Below are 15,000 nucleotides of genomic sequence, written 5' to 3' on the forward strand. Positions count from 1 at the left end.
CACACACACACACACACACACAAACACACACACACACACACACACACACACACACACACACACAGAGAGAGACAGACACACACACACACACACAATTTGATTAAAAAACTAAAAACAAGTAGGCCTCCCATATGCATGTATCGAGAGTATTTTCATAACTTTGCCTCCTCAGCATGGGTAGGACAGGAGACCTAACCTTGGGACGGCATTCCATCGGTCAGCAAGATAACCATGGACACACTCCTCTCTGGGAGCTTGCTGTCTTGTCTGTCTTTGACCAGCATGTCCACAGCTCTCAGCACAGCCTCATTCAGATAAGTGGCTGAGCGGAAAACAAGAAGGGGGAAAAAAAGCGTTTTGCAGGAGACAGTAGCCTCCTGTCACACGTGTGTTTTCAACATACTTTAATTGAGCTACTTCGATTTGCCAAATACTAATCGTGAGCTTAGAATGATAAGGTTCTATCTCCGTTTAGAATGATAAGGTTCTATCTCCGTTTAGGGCATTTCAGAGATATTGAGCGTCAACATTTTTACATTCCATTATGTTTTGTGAGATGGAACCTTTGTATTTTATTAATTACTAACTCAAAAATGTCAACATTTTAAAAATAACACCACACAGGCATTAATAAACACCTAATGGATCAGATTATGTAAAGAACTCAATTTTGACAAAAATGGAGATAGAACCTTATAATTCTAACGTCATGTAATACATACAGTATAAAGATGATGGATTCATTTGATTATGACAACATGACATAGTAAACACCACAGGACTCACTTCCTCTGTCAGTGATGTCTTTGACAAACATCTTGGCATCAGCCACGTTCTCCTCCGTGGCCTGGGTGAGAGAATCCTTCCATGTTGTGATTTCGGAGTCAAATGTGACTATGCCAAAGTAGTCGTCCACAAGCAGGTCACTCAGGATGGTCAACATGGCCTCCTGTGTCTAGAAGGGATCACTGTGTAAGTGTGTGCTGTCTACAGTTAAGTAGATAATGTTGTCATTTAATATGATTGAACACACAGACACAGACACACACACACACACACACACACACACACACACACACACACACACACAGACACACACACACACACACACACAGATTTAAATTGACTTGATTTGACACACACAAAGCTTATCTCTTACCTGTCTCATTTTGTCACCATGCATTGATCCACTCCTATCGATTACAAACACCACATTCTTTGGGACTCGGGGTAAGTCCGGAGGAGCGAAGTAGTGAACAAAATACCCATTCGCTACCTGAATAAAAAAAGGATTTAACAAATTCAAAATTATAACAAAATGATATCAAAAGAATAGACATTCAAACACAACAGATGAGAAAATAGTTGTTAGAATTTAGCAACAAAACCAAAGAAAAAAGAGGTTTTAAACCAAAACGACAGACCTGGATATCCCCAAGTCTCTCAGGTCTCTTCACGTCGTACTTGATTAGGAAATCTCCATCGATCAGCGTGACATCACACCCTGGACACATCCTCTGCTGCTCCAACGTGGGAGAGAAGGAGATGTGCGCCTGAGAGAAGGAAACACAACACAACACAACACATTCAACAATTCAACACAACGTGACGTTAGAATTATAAGGTTCTATCTCCATTTTTGGTCAAAATTGAGTTTTTTACATAATCTGATCCATTAGGTGTTTATTAATGTCTGTGTGGTGTTATTTTTTAAATGTTGACATTTTTTTGTCAGTAATTAATAAAATACAAAGGTTCCATCTCACAAAACATAACGGAATGTAAAAACTTTGACGCTCAATATCTCTGAACTGCCCTAAACGGAGATAGAACCTTATCATTCTAAACGGAGATAGAACCTTATAATTCTAAGCTCACGACAATACAATGCATTACAACACAATACAAAACATGCATCACCTTTGTGTCAGTGACAGTCTTTTTCACCAGGGGGAGTAGTTCATTGGAGATTCCATAGGCGTCTATGGAAGCAATGCCCTGGGGTTCATAGATGTCTGCCACAATCTATCCCAGAGACACAGACACAACTGAATGAGACAAGACAACTGGGTTAGGATGAAAAGAGTGAAGAGTTCGGTTCATTCATATGTTTAAAGTCCAGGTTTAGAGTCATGAAAGGAAGTTTCCTCTGAGAACCTCTCATGCAGACTTAAGTTAAACCTAGGATATTCCAAGGTTGGGTTAGTGAGTTTGTCAGGAAAGAGGTGACCATAAGACACAGAAAGACACAGATAATAACAGTGTCTACAGACCTCAAAGTGCCGGACCAGCTGCTTGGGTTTGACCCGGGTCAACACTTCGTACTGGCCCAGTCTACGCTGAAGCAGCTCCTCGTAGGTAAGGGTGAACGTGACGTTGCTATTGGCGGCGATGTTCACCGACACAGAAAACGTCTCCATCTTCCTTCCAGATGCTCTAGAGCACAAAGAGAGAGTGCTTAGGACCCCCACACTTCAAACTCAACAACCTGACACTGTGGCTGGGACTTTTTAACACTTTGTTTATTTAATCATTTATTTTGGCTCCGTCAACAAAAAATAGGTCCGCAACTGGACTGTTGCCTAGTAACCTGAACACAAACATCTGCAGGCTAGCTACTTTGTATTAACGGTCATTTCGGAGTGATACATTATAGTTAAAAGTCCCAGTGCTGTTATACTGTATATCAGCACTCATGGAATGCCTCTTGTCCAATCAAATTACTTGGTCGGAACTGTTGTATAATGTGTGTTGTCTCCCCTTGATCTTATTGACTCACTTGACCAGTCCAGCAGTCTGCCCTGTGGACACATCCTTCTCGTACTGCTTCTTGGCTTGTTCCTTCTCCTTCACCTCACCACTGTACGACTGTCCTTCAATCTCCCTGAGACATAAACACAATAGTTATTCAAGTGAAGAAAACACACACACACACACTCGCACTCACACACACACACGCACACGCACACGCTCACGCTCACACACTCACACGCTCACACACTCACACACTCACTCACACTCACACTCACTCACACACTCACACTCACACACTCACACTCACACTCACACTCACACTCACACTCACACTCACACTCACACTCACACTCACACTCACACTCACACTCACACACACACTCACACTCACACACACACTCACTCTCACACTCACACTCACACTCACACTCACACTCACACTCACTCTCACACTCACACTCACACTCACACTCACACACACACTCACACACACACACACACACACACACACACACACACACTCACACTCACACTCACACTCACACACACTTTGAGATGGCTGCTAGCAGACTAACATGCTGAAGTTGGTGATGAAGGCTGTCTTGGGCAGGTCCACCTCGAAGAAGACTTCCTGAGGAGAGTCGGCCTTGTTCAGAGCGCTGGAGGTCATCACCGTGTGAGCGAAGCGAGAAGCCACCTTACAGTCCACCTGGACACTGTACACCTCCACCTGTCCCCCAGAGAGAGGGAGAGAGAGAGATCTGTAACTTCATAGGGCCTCTGTAAGTCAATGGCAGTAAACAGGAAACTCTGATTTTAACAATTCAGATATTTGCCTTTGCATATCAATTTACAATCAGAGGATATTCCCTGAATGGGAAAACAACATTTGTCATTATATTGCCGCAAACAGATGCAAGTGAATGATCATTAACTGGTGAAGGCGAGCTTGAAGAGGTGGGTTTTGAGGGCCTGTTTAAATGTTGGGAGGGTGTTGGCCTGTCTGATGTGGTTGGGGAGGGCGTTCCAGAGGGACGGGGCTGCGGCTGAAAAGGCCCTATCACCCCAGGTCCGGAGCTTGGTCCTGGTGGTCTTGAGGGTGGTTTGGTCGTCAGACCTGAGGCAACGCGAGGGGGTGTGGAGGGGGACGAGGTCGGCAAGGTAGGAGGGGGCCAGATTGTTGATGGCTTTGTAAGTGGTGAGTAGGATTTTGAATTGGATCCTGAATTTGACCGGGAGCCAGTGTAGGTTTTGGAGGACAGGGGTGATGTGGTCACCTAGTATCGTCACCTAGATACTGAGCAGTAGGGTTATATTTACCGCTGTGCTCTCATGAAAACATGAACTCAGGGTTTCCAGGTCAGAGTAGATGAGTCAATGTGGGCGAGTCCGTCTGAGGCACAAAGTCTTCTTTATGAAGTCATCATCATCATCATCATCATCATCCAACAGAATGTAGATTTCCTTACCTCAACATTGTTTGTACCGGTACTTCTTTTCTGTAAACAAATGTATAAGGTTTAGTTTCTAAAAATAGATATATACAGTTTATAAAAATGTAGATATATTAGGTCTGGGACTTAACTTAATTAACTCGTTAATTTCGATTAATTCATTACAGAAACAATAATGTGTTAACTTTTTTAACGCATTTTAATCGTATTTTATTTTATTATTTAATATAATAAACAGGATTTTGCTTTAAACGTATGTATATGTCTATTCATTGATTCACTCATATACCAAATCCATTTGAATTGAAAACTTTTTGTGTCAAATATTGATATGCGATTAAAATGCGATTAATTTCGATTAATTAATTACAAAGCCTCTAATTAATTAGATTATTTTTTTTAAATCGCGTCCCACCTCTAAGATACACTGTGTTATGAATCCTGTTTTAATCAGTGTGTGATTGTGTTTGTGTCCACACTAAGCAACTACAGTACCTTCAGTAACCTTGGACCACCATCAGAGTTCTGAAATAAACCAAAGCATAGGTAGGTACACGGTCACTGTAGACCTATGTCACACAACATTTTTCAACTGATTACGCACTTCAATGAAACACAGCTACTTTAATTAGTATATAGTGTAGCTATTGTAAATAAACAGCTACAACAACAACAACAACAACAAACACAACAACAAGGTATGAAAGAGAAAATAATAAGAATCATTGACCCACATGACTCCCCCTTCCATCACAGACACACGCACGCACACGCTCCCACAATTTACTGTTATTATATCTCCACATTGTCACTGAAGGTGTCAGAGGTCTCTGAAAGCCTATGAACAACGGACAGGGGTAGTAACAACAGGAATGAAACAAACTGTACGACGAACAGGAGTTAAAGCAGAGCTGCAATGGAATAGAGACACGAGACTACAGGGACAGTAACTGATGTGCAGAGGGGATGAAGGCAGAACAGTGAGGGGAGGGTTAGCAGCAGGGTATGGTTACAGCAGAGGACAGGATGGAAAGACGGAGAGAGGTTAGTAGAGAAAAGATGCATAAACACATGGAGTAACAATATTTGTTTATTTGTTTATTTATTGGAAGGATCCCCATTATCTATACCCATAGGCATGAGCTACTTTTTGTGGGGTCCACATTTAAAATATACATAACAAATAACATTTAACATGTAAAACATACTTAAATTACAAATATCACACGTAACAATAGAGAGTAACAGGAGAGTATAGAAGGAGTAATAGCAGTCACCTGTGGCGTGGTGGTGGTGGTGTCCCGGGAGACGACCAGAGCTCCATGAGACGGAGCAGGGACGCAGAGGCAGACGCAGCCCCACATCAGCAGCACCACGCTCCACACCCCAGACATGACTACACCGCAGCTCAACACTGACTTCACTGCCCAGAACACAGCTGGAGTCGCCTCTGAGGTACTGGTCAACATACAGGAGGAGGGACAGAGAGAGAGAGAGAGAGAGAGAGAGAGAGAGAGAGAGAGAGAGAGAGAGAGAGAGAGAGAGAGAGAGAGAGAGAGAGAGAGAGAGAGTGGCTGTGTGTGTGTGTGTGTGTGTGTGTGTGTGTGTGTGTGTGACTGTGTTCTTTATACTGGAGAAATGTCCGGCAGAGCAGACCTCACCTCAGCATGGCAGGAGGCCGTGAAGTGTGTGTAAGTGTTTGTACTTGTAAAGCTCTAGGGATGTGTCATAATAATAATAATAATAATAATAATAATAATAATAACAATAATAATAATAATCCATTAACTATCCAACCACATCAGACAGGCCAACACCCTCCCAACATTTAAACAGGCCCTCAAAACCCACCTCTTCAAGCTCGCCTTCACCAGTTAACCCTCTCCCCCTCCCCTTCCCATGTGTCCCCAGCACTACCGCAATTAGGCCCCTATACTTTCTTTTATTTATTACTTTTTATTATTACTACTCAATCTTTTCAGTTTGTAAAGCGTCTTTGAGTGTCTAGAAAAGCGCTATATAAGTCTAATGTATTATCATTATTATTATTATTATTAACTAGGAAGAAAGCCAGTATGCTCAAGTTTTTTTCCTTTTCAATGTTTATTCATTTACCCCTCCTCCGTCTCTCTCTGTATGTTGTCAGGGTTTATTATTAGGTCTGACATGAGGGATTGTGCAGCTGAAGAGGGTCTCCCCTCGTTTACGATGTGGTCTGAACCAACAGCTGAGGGAGCCAGACGCCTCACATCTCTCTCCCCTCCTCCACAACAGCCCAGAGCCAACTGATGCAATAGGGGTCTGGCCTTAGTTAGTTCACACCTCTCTGGTGGTCGCGTGGTTAGAATCCGGGGGTCCTTTGGAACAATGGAATTCAATGGAATTCCCTCAATGGAATTCAACACATTGACAGATTCCACATGTAACTTCTATGGACAGCTCTCCCTACTGCATTTCACACAATAAACTGCCAATGACCCTAGTGTTCTAGGGTTAACGCAAATAACTAATCAGCCGATCATGTGGCAGCAACTCAATGCATTTAGGCATGTAGACATGGTCAACGCGATCTGCTGAAGTTCAAACCAAGCATCAGAATGGGAAGGGAAGGTGATTTAAGTGACTGTGAACGTGGCGTGGGTGTTGGTGCCAGACGGGCTGTTATGAGTATTTCAGAAAGTGCAGAAAAGTGCTGATGTTACACAGTACCATCACAACAAAGGCATTAATGAGGGTCAGTATATGAGCGCATACTGTACACAGGATTGAGAGTGGAGGGGGAGGAGGGGAGGAGGGGGAGGAGGGGAGGGCCTTGTGTGTTGCAGTGAATCAAAGGTGTGATTCTGAGGCAATACGTTGGTTGTGTACCAATTCTCTTTTCTCTATTAATCGTATCACATCTTCATCAAAAAGCATTGGAGTGTTATCTAAGGGGAGGAACCTTGGGTCTTCTCCTCTAATCCATTGTGACACATTAGGGATGCAACCTCAGTGTAGACTTTTAGCCCTGCCGCCCTGTGTAATAAACATTTTGGGAAGTGACCTCATGTATGGGTTAGGAATAAATGAGCTCGGCCTTGTTAAAGTGGGTGTTAGGACACTCCTCGTAATTACAATTTGCGACATGGTCTGGAGAAAAGGTCCACATGTTGGCAATCCTCAAGTCGAGCAAATGACCCAAAAGCTTATTTTTTAAAAAGGGGGGGAGGGGGAGTGTTTTCTATTTTTGTGCATATTACGAAAGCTGAAGTATTGAAGAGCCCCCTCGATATAACAACCAACAGTTTTAGGATCACTAAATACTTGTAATTTGTGAATTGGATTCACTGTATCGTCTGCCATAGGCTACTGGGTAAGTGATACTTGTAAACAAACTTACATTTTAGGACGTGTGTTTTTAGGACAAAACAAGGACTGTGTGATCATCTAATTATGTGTAGTTATGTGTATGTATATATTGCATATGCCAACCAATAAGAGCCAAGAAGTTTTTTAAATACATAATTTAATGTCTTATTGATACGTATTTTCTATGTTCATACACAAAAAAGGACAGAAAGAAACTACAACTACTGGTACTATAATGTTGTCATTACTGAGGTGCACAGAAGACTTTAGACAGGCACTCATGTGAATAAATTAGGACACCCCATGAAATATTTTCCACTTAATGTTAGGATGCAAAATTAAAGCCAGAACATCTAGTCAAGTCATACATCTATTTTATCTCCAACAAAGCAAACATAGGGAATGAAACGTTATCATGATTTAAAAAAAGATTACAAATAAGACCATTTCCAACATTATGCGGATAAAAAACAAAACAAAAAAACAGTTCAGTTCATAACGAACGAAACACTTGAAAACGTGTCCGTTCAAAGACAACGTGTTGCTGTACAGAAGAGCCAATTATGATGTCATAATGATGACGATAATGACTGATATCGGTCTTGTCATGTCTCTCTCAGACTCCAGTGTGTTTGTATCCAGTGCTGCTCCACCACGGCTGCTCTACTTGCCAAACACGCTGGCTCCTGGGGCTTTGGCTGCAGGCTTCTCCAGTACCGTCTCTCCTCCTGACCTCACCCCGCTGAACACAGAGGGCGCCACCTTCCCCGCGCGCTCTGACGATTGACAGAAGGGAAGCAGCCGTGAGCAATGAAACCGTCGTGTGCCGTCACACTGCACAGTAAAAGCGCTAGACAAATTCTGACATGCGACATCGATGTCTGTGATGCAAACAGACACATACAGACAGACACTAGTGCCGTGGTCATGTCATCTAGTGCAGTGGTAATGTCATCTTGACACACAGGTATTGCAATTGTGTTGTTTATCATCCTCTTTGGTTCTCTAAGGGCGTCCCCTTCTCTGTGAACAGGGACTGAGATCCTCTGATTGCTCAACCCCTGCTTTTACACTCCAATTCGGTTGTTAAGTCTGACGTCAAACGGGACGTTTAGCAATTTCCGGGTCCAAACCAGAAATTCCCTCCACCATAGTACCAGTGTACTACAGCGGTAGAATAACAGTTCAATCGTTTTTTAGACTCAGATCTATTCATACAACAAGGGACACAGCACTTTCCTGTTTTCCCCATATTGTCAGCGTCTTTGAGCCTCGTTAAAGCACTATAATTATATAATTACTTAATATAAGGAATTATTATTATTACTGAGGCATTTCGAAGACAGCGCCTCAGCCAACTTTGGACCCGGAAACACGTCACGACTTAACAACCGAATACTCTCTATAGAAGGAGTGGAAACTCCGTCACTCAGTCAGTCACTCCCCCCCGGCTGTCTCTTCAAGAGAGAACTGGGCAAGGAAGGGCTGAATACAAGCCAGAGTTGAGAGATAACATTCTAGAAATAGTGTGACACTTCTTCTCGCTTGATAAGTACAACCACTGACCATAATCAATGGTGTGTGTATCAGCTTTCATGAACATGAGAGGGATATAATATGTGTTTGATACACACAAATGGTCCAAATAACAATGTTAGATAGAGAGTTGAGATACAGGGAAAAGAAGTGTCGGTGAACGTGTAAAACATGACTCCTACTCACCACACTCCACCATGACCTCATAGGTCTTACTCTTCGGCTCGCCCTTCAGACCCAGTTTACTGCGCGCGCCTTTAATGTCCTCCTCCTTCATAACGGGACGCTTCTTCTTCTTGACCTCACTGGGCTAAAGAACAGAGAGGGAGAGAGAGATAGAATAATAATTAGAAGAATTAAGCAATATCACACGAGAGGGAGTGCTGTTATACTGAATATCAGCACAGCTGTGATTCGGTCGTAGGTACGAGGCCGCAAATACTATATATCAGCACTCATGGAATGCCTCTTTGTCCAATCAAATTACTTGGTCGGAACTAACTGTTGTATAATAAATAATAATAATAAAATAAACTCCATTTCAATACTGTCACTGTCCAATGATGACCGTGTCAGTATAACTGTGCATAAATGATTCTCTTATTGTTATCCAAACAATGTAAATGTTTCAAACTTGACTGTTATTGAAGACTAAATCATTCCAGCTCGTTGATACAGCTGTATGATATATGAAATAAGAATTACTCACAGGGAGTTGGCTTACCTGTGACATGTCTGTCTGTATGTTTTTCTTCCAGAAAGAAAAATGTCCAGAGTTGTTGTCAGTGAAGCTGTCTGTTTGTCTGGTCTGTGTGTCCCTGGTCTATCCAGCCCATTATATATAGGCTATCCCCTCAGATCAGGGGGCTATTTCTCTACAGCTGACTCTGGGAGTGAGTCAGTGGACCCCCGCCCCTCCTGTGTCTCTGTCTGTATGTTGTCAGGGTGTATTATTAGGTCTGACATGAGAGATTGTGCAGCTGAGGAGGGTCTTCCCTTGTTTACCATGTGGTTCCAATCAAAATCTGAGTTAGCCAGATACAATACATATCTCTCCCAGTGGTGTAGTCTAGTTTTTTCTAGTGGGTATACTGTGATTTTCCCCTCCCAGCCTCATATCGTTCATTTCGGAACGCCATAAATATACATCTGCGCTCCCTGTCTAACGTTATATATCTAACATGACATGTTATAAGGCTGATCTGTGCATGATAGTGCTGCATTTTGACATATTTCATGTCGCATCTCCCCCCGTTGATGGTATATGACGCTATAGTCAGTCCCAATGGTCCAAACGTCAAGTGGTTCGTAACACAGACGGGGTGAATTTTATGAATGAAAGGGTGAAAGTTCAGTCATAAAACGCTGTTATGTATCCTCACACATTTTTAAATGGGTATACGGAAATCCTTGGCCTTTCCTAGTGGGTATACGGCGTAGTCCTGCGTATCACATAGACTACACCACTGATCTCTCCCCTCCTCCACAACAACCATCCAACAGTTTCTGTAAGGACAGCTTCCCTTCTGGGCCCCTCAATGGAATTCAACATCTGAAGTCTGGCAAAACATAGATTGACAGATTCCACATGTAACTTCTATGGACAGCTCTCGATCCCTACTGCATTTCATTACACGATAAGCTGCCAATAAATGACCCTTGTGGTCTCTCACAATTAGCCAGCAATTAGGCCCAGGCATTACCACCAGGGTTCCCAACCAAGTTTCAACAAGTCAAATGTAAGACCTTTTTAGACCTTTTTTAGACTTCTTTGAATCTAATTTTAGACCTATTCGCGACACCATTGTGCTAGATTTTTGTCATCCTCGAGGTGATGTAATTAGGGATTTCACTGCCATACAGACAAAAAAGGAAGCGAATTGGCATTTTTCTGGGTTCCAGCTTGATTCATTTCCGCGTAAATAGATGTGGTCGGACTGATTTCCTTGCAGGATCTCATTTTTAAGACCTAGCACCTAACTTTTGGACCGAATAACTGAAATGTAAGACCTTTTTAGGTCTTGTAAATCGGATTGCTGGATTTGAGACTTTAAGGCTTTTTAAGACCAGCGCGGGAACCCTGTACCACACACTGCTGTAATAACCTCAGTTAAATACAACGCAGAACGGCAAACATGATGACCTATGTGGTGTGACACACGGTCATCCTTTATATGACCGTTAAGGCCTGAGAGTGAATACAGGAATGGGGAGAAAATGTATCAACCATTCAATCAAGAAAGCAATCGCTCAATCCAGTGAAATTCACTCACATACAATCAGGAGTGGAAGTTTAAAGATGGTTCTAAAATTGTTGTTGATTCAACACCTGTCGTTACACTAATTTGCTCCTAAAGGTTGAGAATAACAGCTGAGTCAGATAGGCACCTGTCATCTTTATCGAAAATGAATCAGCCTCTGCAAATAAAAGAGAGTTGGTGTGTGTGTGGCTAGTTAATAATAGTCAGCTACTCAGGGGTTGTTTTTGAAGAGTGAGGCAGACTTGTAGACTAATAATTGTCTGTGTGTCAGACAGTATAAATGCTTAAAGTGTGTGTGTGTGCATACAGGAGTGTGAATTACACATAGAATCTATTTCAAGGTACAGAACCATTTCTCTGAGTCTGCTCTACGGGGAGAATAGCCTCCTTCGTAGTGCATGCCTCTCCACAGCTGTTCCACACTGCTGACTGTCGCTCCTGTCGGTCAGTCTGTGAGTACTCACCCTAGTGGCTGTTTGTAGTACTACACGGATAGGCTCCTCCCTACTGCCTGAAAAATCTCCTCATCTTCCCCCTCTCCCTCTACATTCCAGGCATCTTTTTCCAGCTCGTGCATTCCTTGCTCTGTGACACCTCCCTGGTGGTCTAGTGGTTAGGATTCGGCGCTCTCACCGCCGCGGCCCGGGTTCGATTCCCGGTCAGGGAACGTCCCTTTTTATACCTCCTAAAGTATAACTGAACTCAACAACATTCACTTAGCACGCATAAGTCAACCTCTTTAACTGGAGAAAACCAACCACATCACACAAGCAACAACCTGTAACGGCATAACCCCTCTCCACCGTTCGTACTGAGAAACAGCACTGCGATAGATACCTGGAACTCAGTATAACCACTGCATATAATGATAGTTTGTTTTGGATAATTTCTGATTCATAAGAGCTCAAGAAGTCTATGAATCAGAAATTCGAGAATCTCGAGAATCTCTGTTTTAACCCTTCAAAAGACATCACACTTCCATTAGATTTAAAAGACACTATGGGGGTGCACAACTGCACAAAGGCCCTGTGAGTGAGTAGCATTTCACAAATGTATTCATAAAACACCTGCGATGTCACAATTGTTTTTACCAACTTTTTATTGCAAAAGGATATATAATGATAATGTAAGTCCATAATTTGTCAGTTATTTTAATTAGTAGCATTTCATTATTTTTTTTTAGCAAAGTACTAAAAGCCCTCTTTGACCTGGTTGAGCTGAGGGTAACCATGTTTAATGCTGCTCCTTCCTGCCTTAACCAAACCCCACAGTCACTTATTCCTTTGTATCAGTCAAACAATTCATTCAACAGTCAGTGGCACCATGACAGTAACCATCAATGTTTCCCTCTCCTTACTTTTTAACAGCGCCGAGAAGGAAATCACACACTCATACATATCTGCACTAACCCCTCCGCTGTCTGGTCCACAGTCACTCGTGGTCAAGAGCTCTCTGCTTCCGTCACAGTCTCAACATCTGAGCCAAACCCAACGAGGATCTGCGCCACGAGATGAACACGTGAAATGTACACAGGCACAATGTCGGATAACGAATAACAAATAACAAAACAACAAACAACAAAAAATACAGCAAAACACATAAAGAACTTTCACAGACCAGTGATGAGTGGCGCATTTTTCAAAGGGGTGTGAAAGTGTGTCTGTTGTAAGCGAGGAGGATACCTTCTGAGGTCCGATATCCACTCTCTACCGGAATGAACAGAACACTTAGGAGTTAGGCTTCGTCACGGTTTTGGCCCAAAATAACACCCAGTAAAAAAAAAAAAAACATAAACAAACAAATAAGACACACACCAAAGACGCAGAATAAATACAGAATTGTAACCACATCCCAGTAAACAGTCACACAGACATACACAAAGAGGGAGAAATGGGGGGGGGGTCCAAGCCCTACGGAGCTAACACGGGCAGTAAGATCACTGCATCAAACAGGAATGGGGGGTCTCACGCCCCTGTGTTAGGGGTTAAGTGGTGGAGACATACACACAAGGCCAAGCAGCATTGCCCTTTCTCTGCTATCATGATATACGCTTCAACATGGTTAACATGACACTTTTACACATCATGGACATAATGTAGCGGGTTTGGAAGAGTTAGGAACGTAAATGTTCTCTCATCATTGTGAAACACTACTTGTTTTCAAAGCATGGATATTCAGTTGTTACGTCTGACGTCAAACGTGACGTTTAGCAATTTCCGGGTCCAAACCAGAAATTCCCTGCACCAGAGTACCAGTGTACTACAGCGGTAGAATGACAGTTCAATCGTTTTTTAGACTCGGATCTATTCATACAACAAGGGACACAGCACCTTCCAGTTTTTCCCATATTTGTCAGCGTCTTTGAGCCTCGGAAAGGCGCTATATAAATATAATGAATTATTATTATTACTGAGGCATTTCGAAGAGAGCGCCTCAGCCAACTTTGGACCCGGAAACACGTCACGACTTAACAACCCAATAGGATACCACATCTCTCACACATGCACATACAGGAAGCTGATGAGAATCGATCCATACAATCGCTTTAAGAGGCGGAAGATTCAAAGTATCAAATGTATCAAAATGTTAAAATGAGAGGTTGGCTTGTAGGCTGGGAGATTCCGCAGAGCGCTATCCACGAGCCTGTTCTCTCCCTCGAAGTCGAACAACCGTTCGCCTGCTAAACCACAGATATGCTACACCCGTTCATTCACAGCTTAACCTGATACAGTGAGCGAACCATCACACTGGATCTCGAAAAATGTCACTGTGGAACTGAACCGAACCACCAATTAGACTGCATCACCCACTGAACCACAACCCAAACCCCTCCCGTTAATATAGACCAGTGTTAACAGAGCAGAGTGTTAACAGAGCTTTTCCCAAACACACATAAATGCTTTTAACAATACAATACTCATAAATGACTCCTGGTTACTGTTATCAAACGAGTGTCACTAAGCCACATGCGAGAGCTCCATGGTGAAACGTCACACATAACCATGGTGTGTGCGTGGTAAGCTGTCAAACGTTGTCCAAATGTTTTTCCCAGTGGAGAGGCGAGAGTCCTATCATATGAATCTGGTATAGTACTTGGCTGTCCAATAGGCTCCGTCATTTGTTAAGTTGTCCCCCTATGTTCCTCAATGCTTCCTCCTCCCCACATAAACACTCCACATAGGAGACTCAAAGGGCAGCCTAGTGTTAGAGAGTACAGGTCTACACCAGTACAGGTAGGCACCAGTCAGGACAACCAGCCTGGAGGGAGATCATAGAGGAGGGGGGTGAGAAGAGACTGGACAGGAGAGGGTGAGACCAGGATGGCCTTGGTGGCCCCGGGTCAGACAGGGATGCCCATACGATGCTTCTTCTTCTTGACCGTCTTGTGGCCGGAGAGCCGGCGGACGTCCTCCTCCTCGGAGTCGTCCATCTCGTCGTCGGCCGAGAAGAGGATCTGGGGGAGAGATGAAGAGACACACTTCAGAGACGATGGCAAAGGAGAGGAGTGTGGGAGTTGATAGAAGGAAAAACCTTCTTCTATCACCTTCTTCTAAACCTAGGTTTTTTTATATTTTATTTTATATAGACACTGGAGAAACAGAGAAACAGTACAAGGGGGTCAATAGAAGTTTTTAGGGGACACAGTA

At 43.0% G+C, this 15,000-nt stretch overlaps 2 protein-coding genes across 2 annotated transcripts in view; both read right to left on the reverse strand.

Moving 5' to 3' along the window:
* LOC308170923 (inter-alpha-trypsin inhibitor heavy chain H3-like) overlaps positions 1-5,602 on the reverse strand; it is a gene marked incomplete at both ends in the record, with an annotated part of 13,830 nt that extends 8,228 nt beyond the window's left edge. Inside the window, 11 exons of the mRNA XM_080545777.1 lie at positions 197-322; positions 787-955; positions 1,160-1,276; positions 1,425-1,553; positions 1,921-2,025; positions 2,274-2,436; positions 2,780-2,884; positions 3,330-3,484; positions 4,224-4,253; positions 4,704-4,733; positions 5,486-5,602. Of these exons, the coding sequence (XP_080401903.1) occupies positions 197-322; positions 787-955; positions 1,160-1,276; positions 1,425-1,553; positions 1,921-2,025; positions 2,274-2,436; positions 2,780-2,884; positions 3,330-3,484; positions 4,224-4,253; positions 4,704-4,733; positions 5,486-5,602 (1,246 nt within the window). The remainder of the gene's footprint in view (positions 1-196; positions 323-786; positions 956-1,159; positions 1,277-1,424; positions 1,554-1,920; positions 2,026-2,273; positions 2,437-2,779; positions 2,885-3,329; positions 3,485-4,223; positions 4,254-4,703; positions 4,734-5,485) is intronic.
* Positions 5,603-8,219: 2,617 nt separating this feature from the next.
* The window catches only part of stimate (STIM activating enhance), a gene marked incomplete at both ends in the record, with an annotated part of 15,651 nt that continues 8,870 nt past the window's right edge, over positions 8,220-15,000 (reverse strand). Inside the window, 3 exons of the mRNA XM_080545778.1 lie at positions 8,220-8,332; positions 9,279-9,402; positions 14,700-14,807. Of these exons, the coding sequence (XP_080401904.1) occupies positions 8,220-8,332; positions 9,279-9,402; positions 14,700-14,807 (345 nt within the window). The remainder of the gene's footprint in view (positions 8,333-9,278; positions 9,403-14,699; positions 14,808-15,000) is intronic.

Source organism: Nansenia antarctica (assembly GCF_963989245.1).
Source record: "Nansenia antarctica genome assembly, chromosome: 15".
Classification (NCBI taxonomy): domain Eukaryota; kingdom Metazoa; phylum Chordata; class Actinopteri; order Argentiniformes; family Microstomatidae; genus Nansenia; species Nansenia antarctica.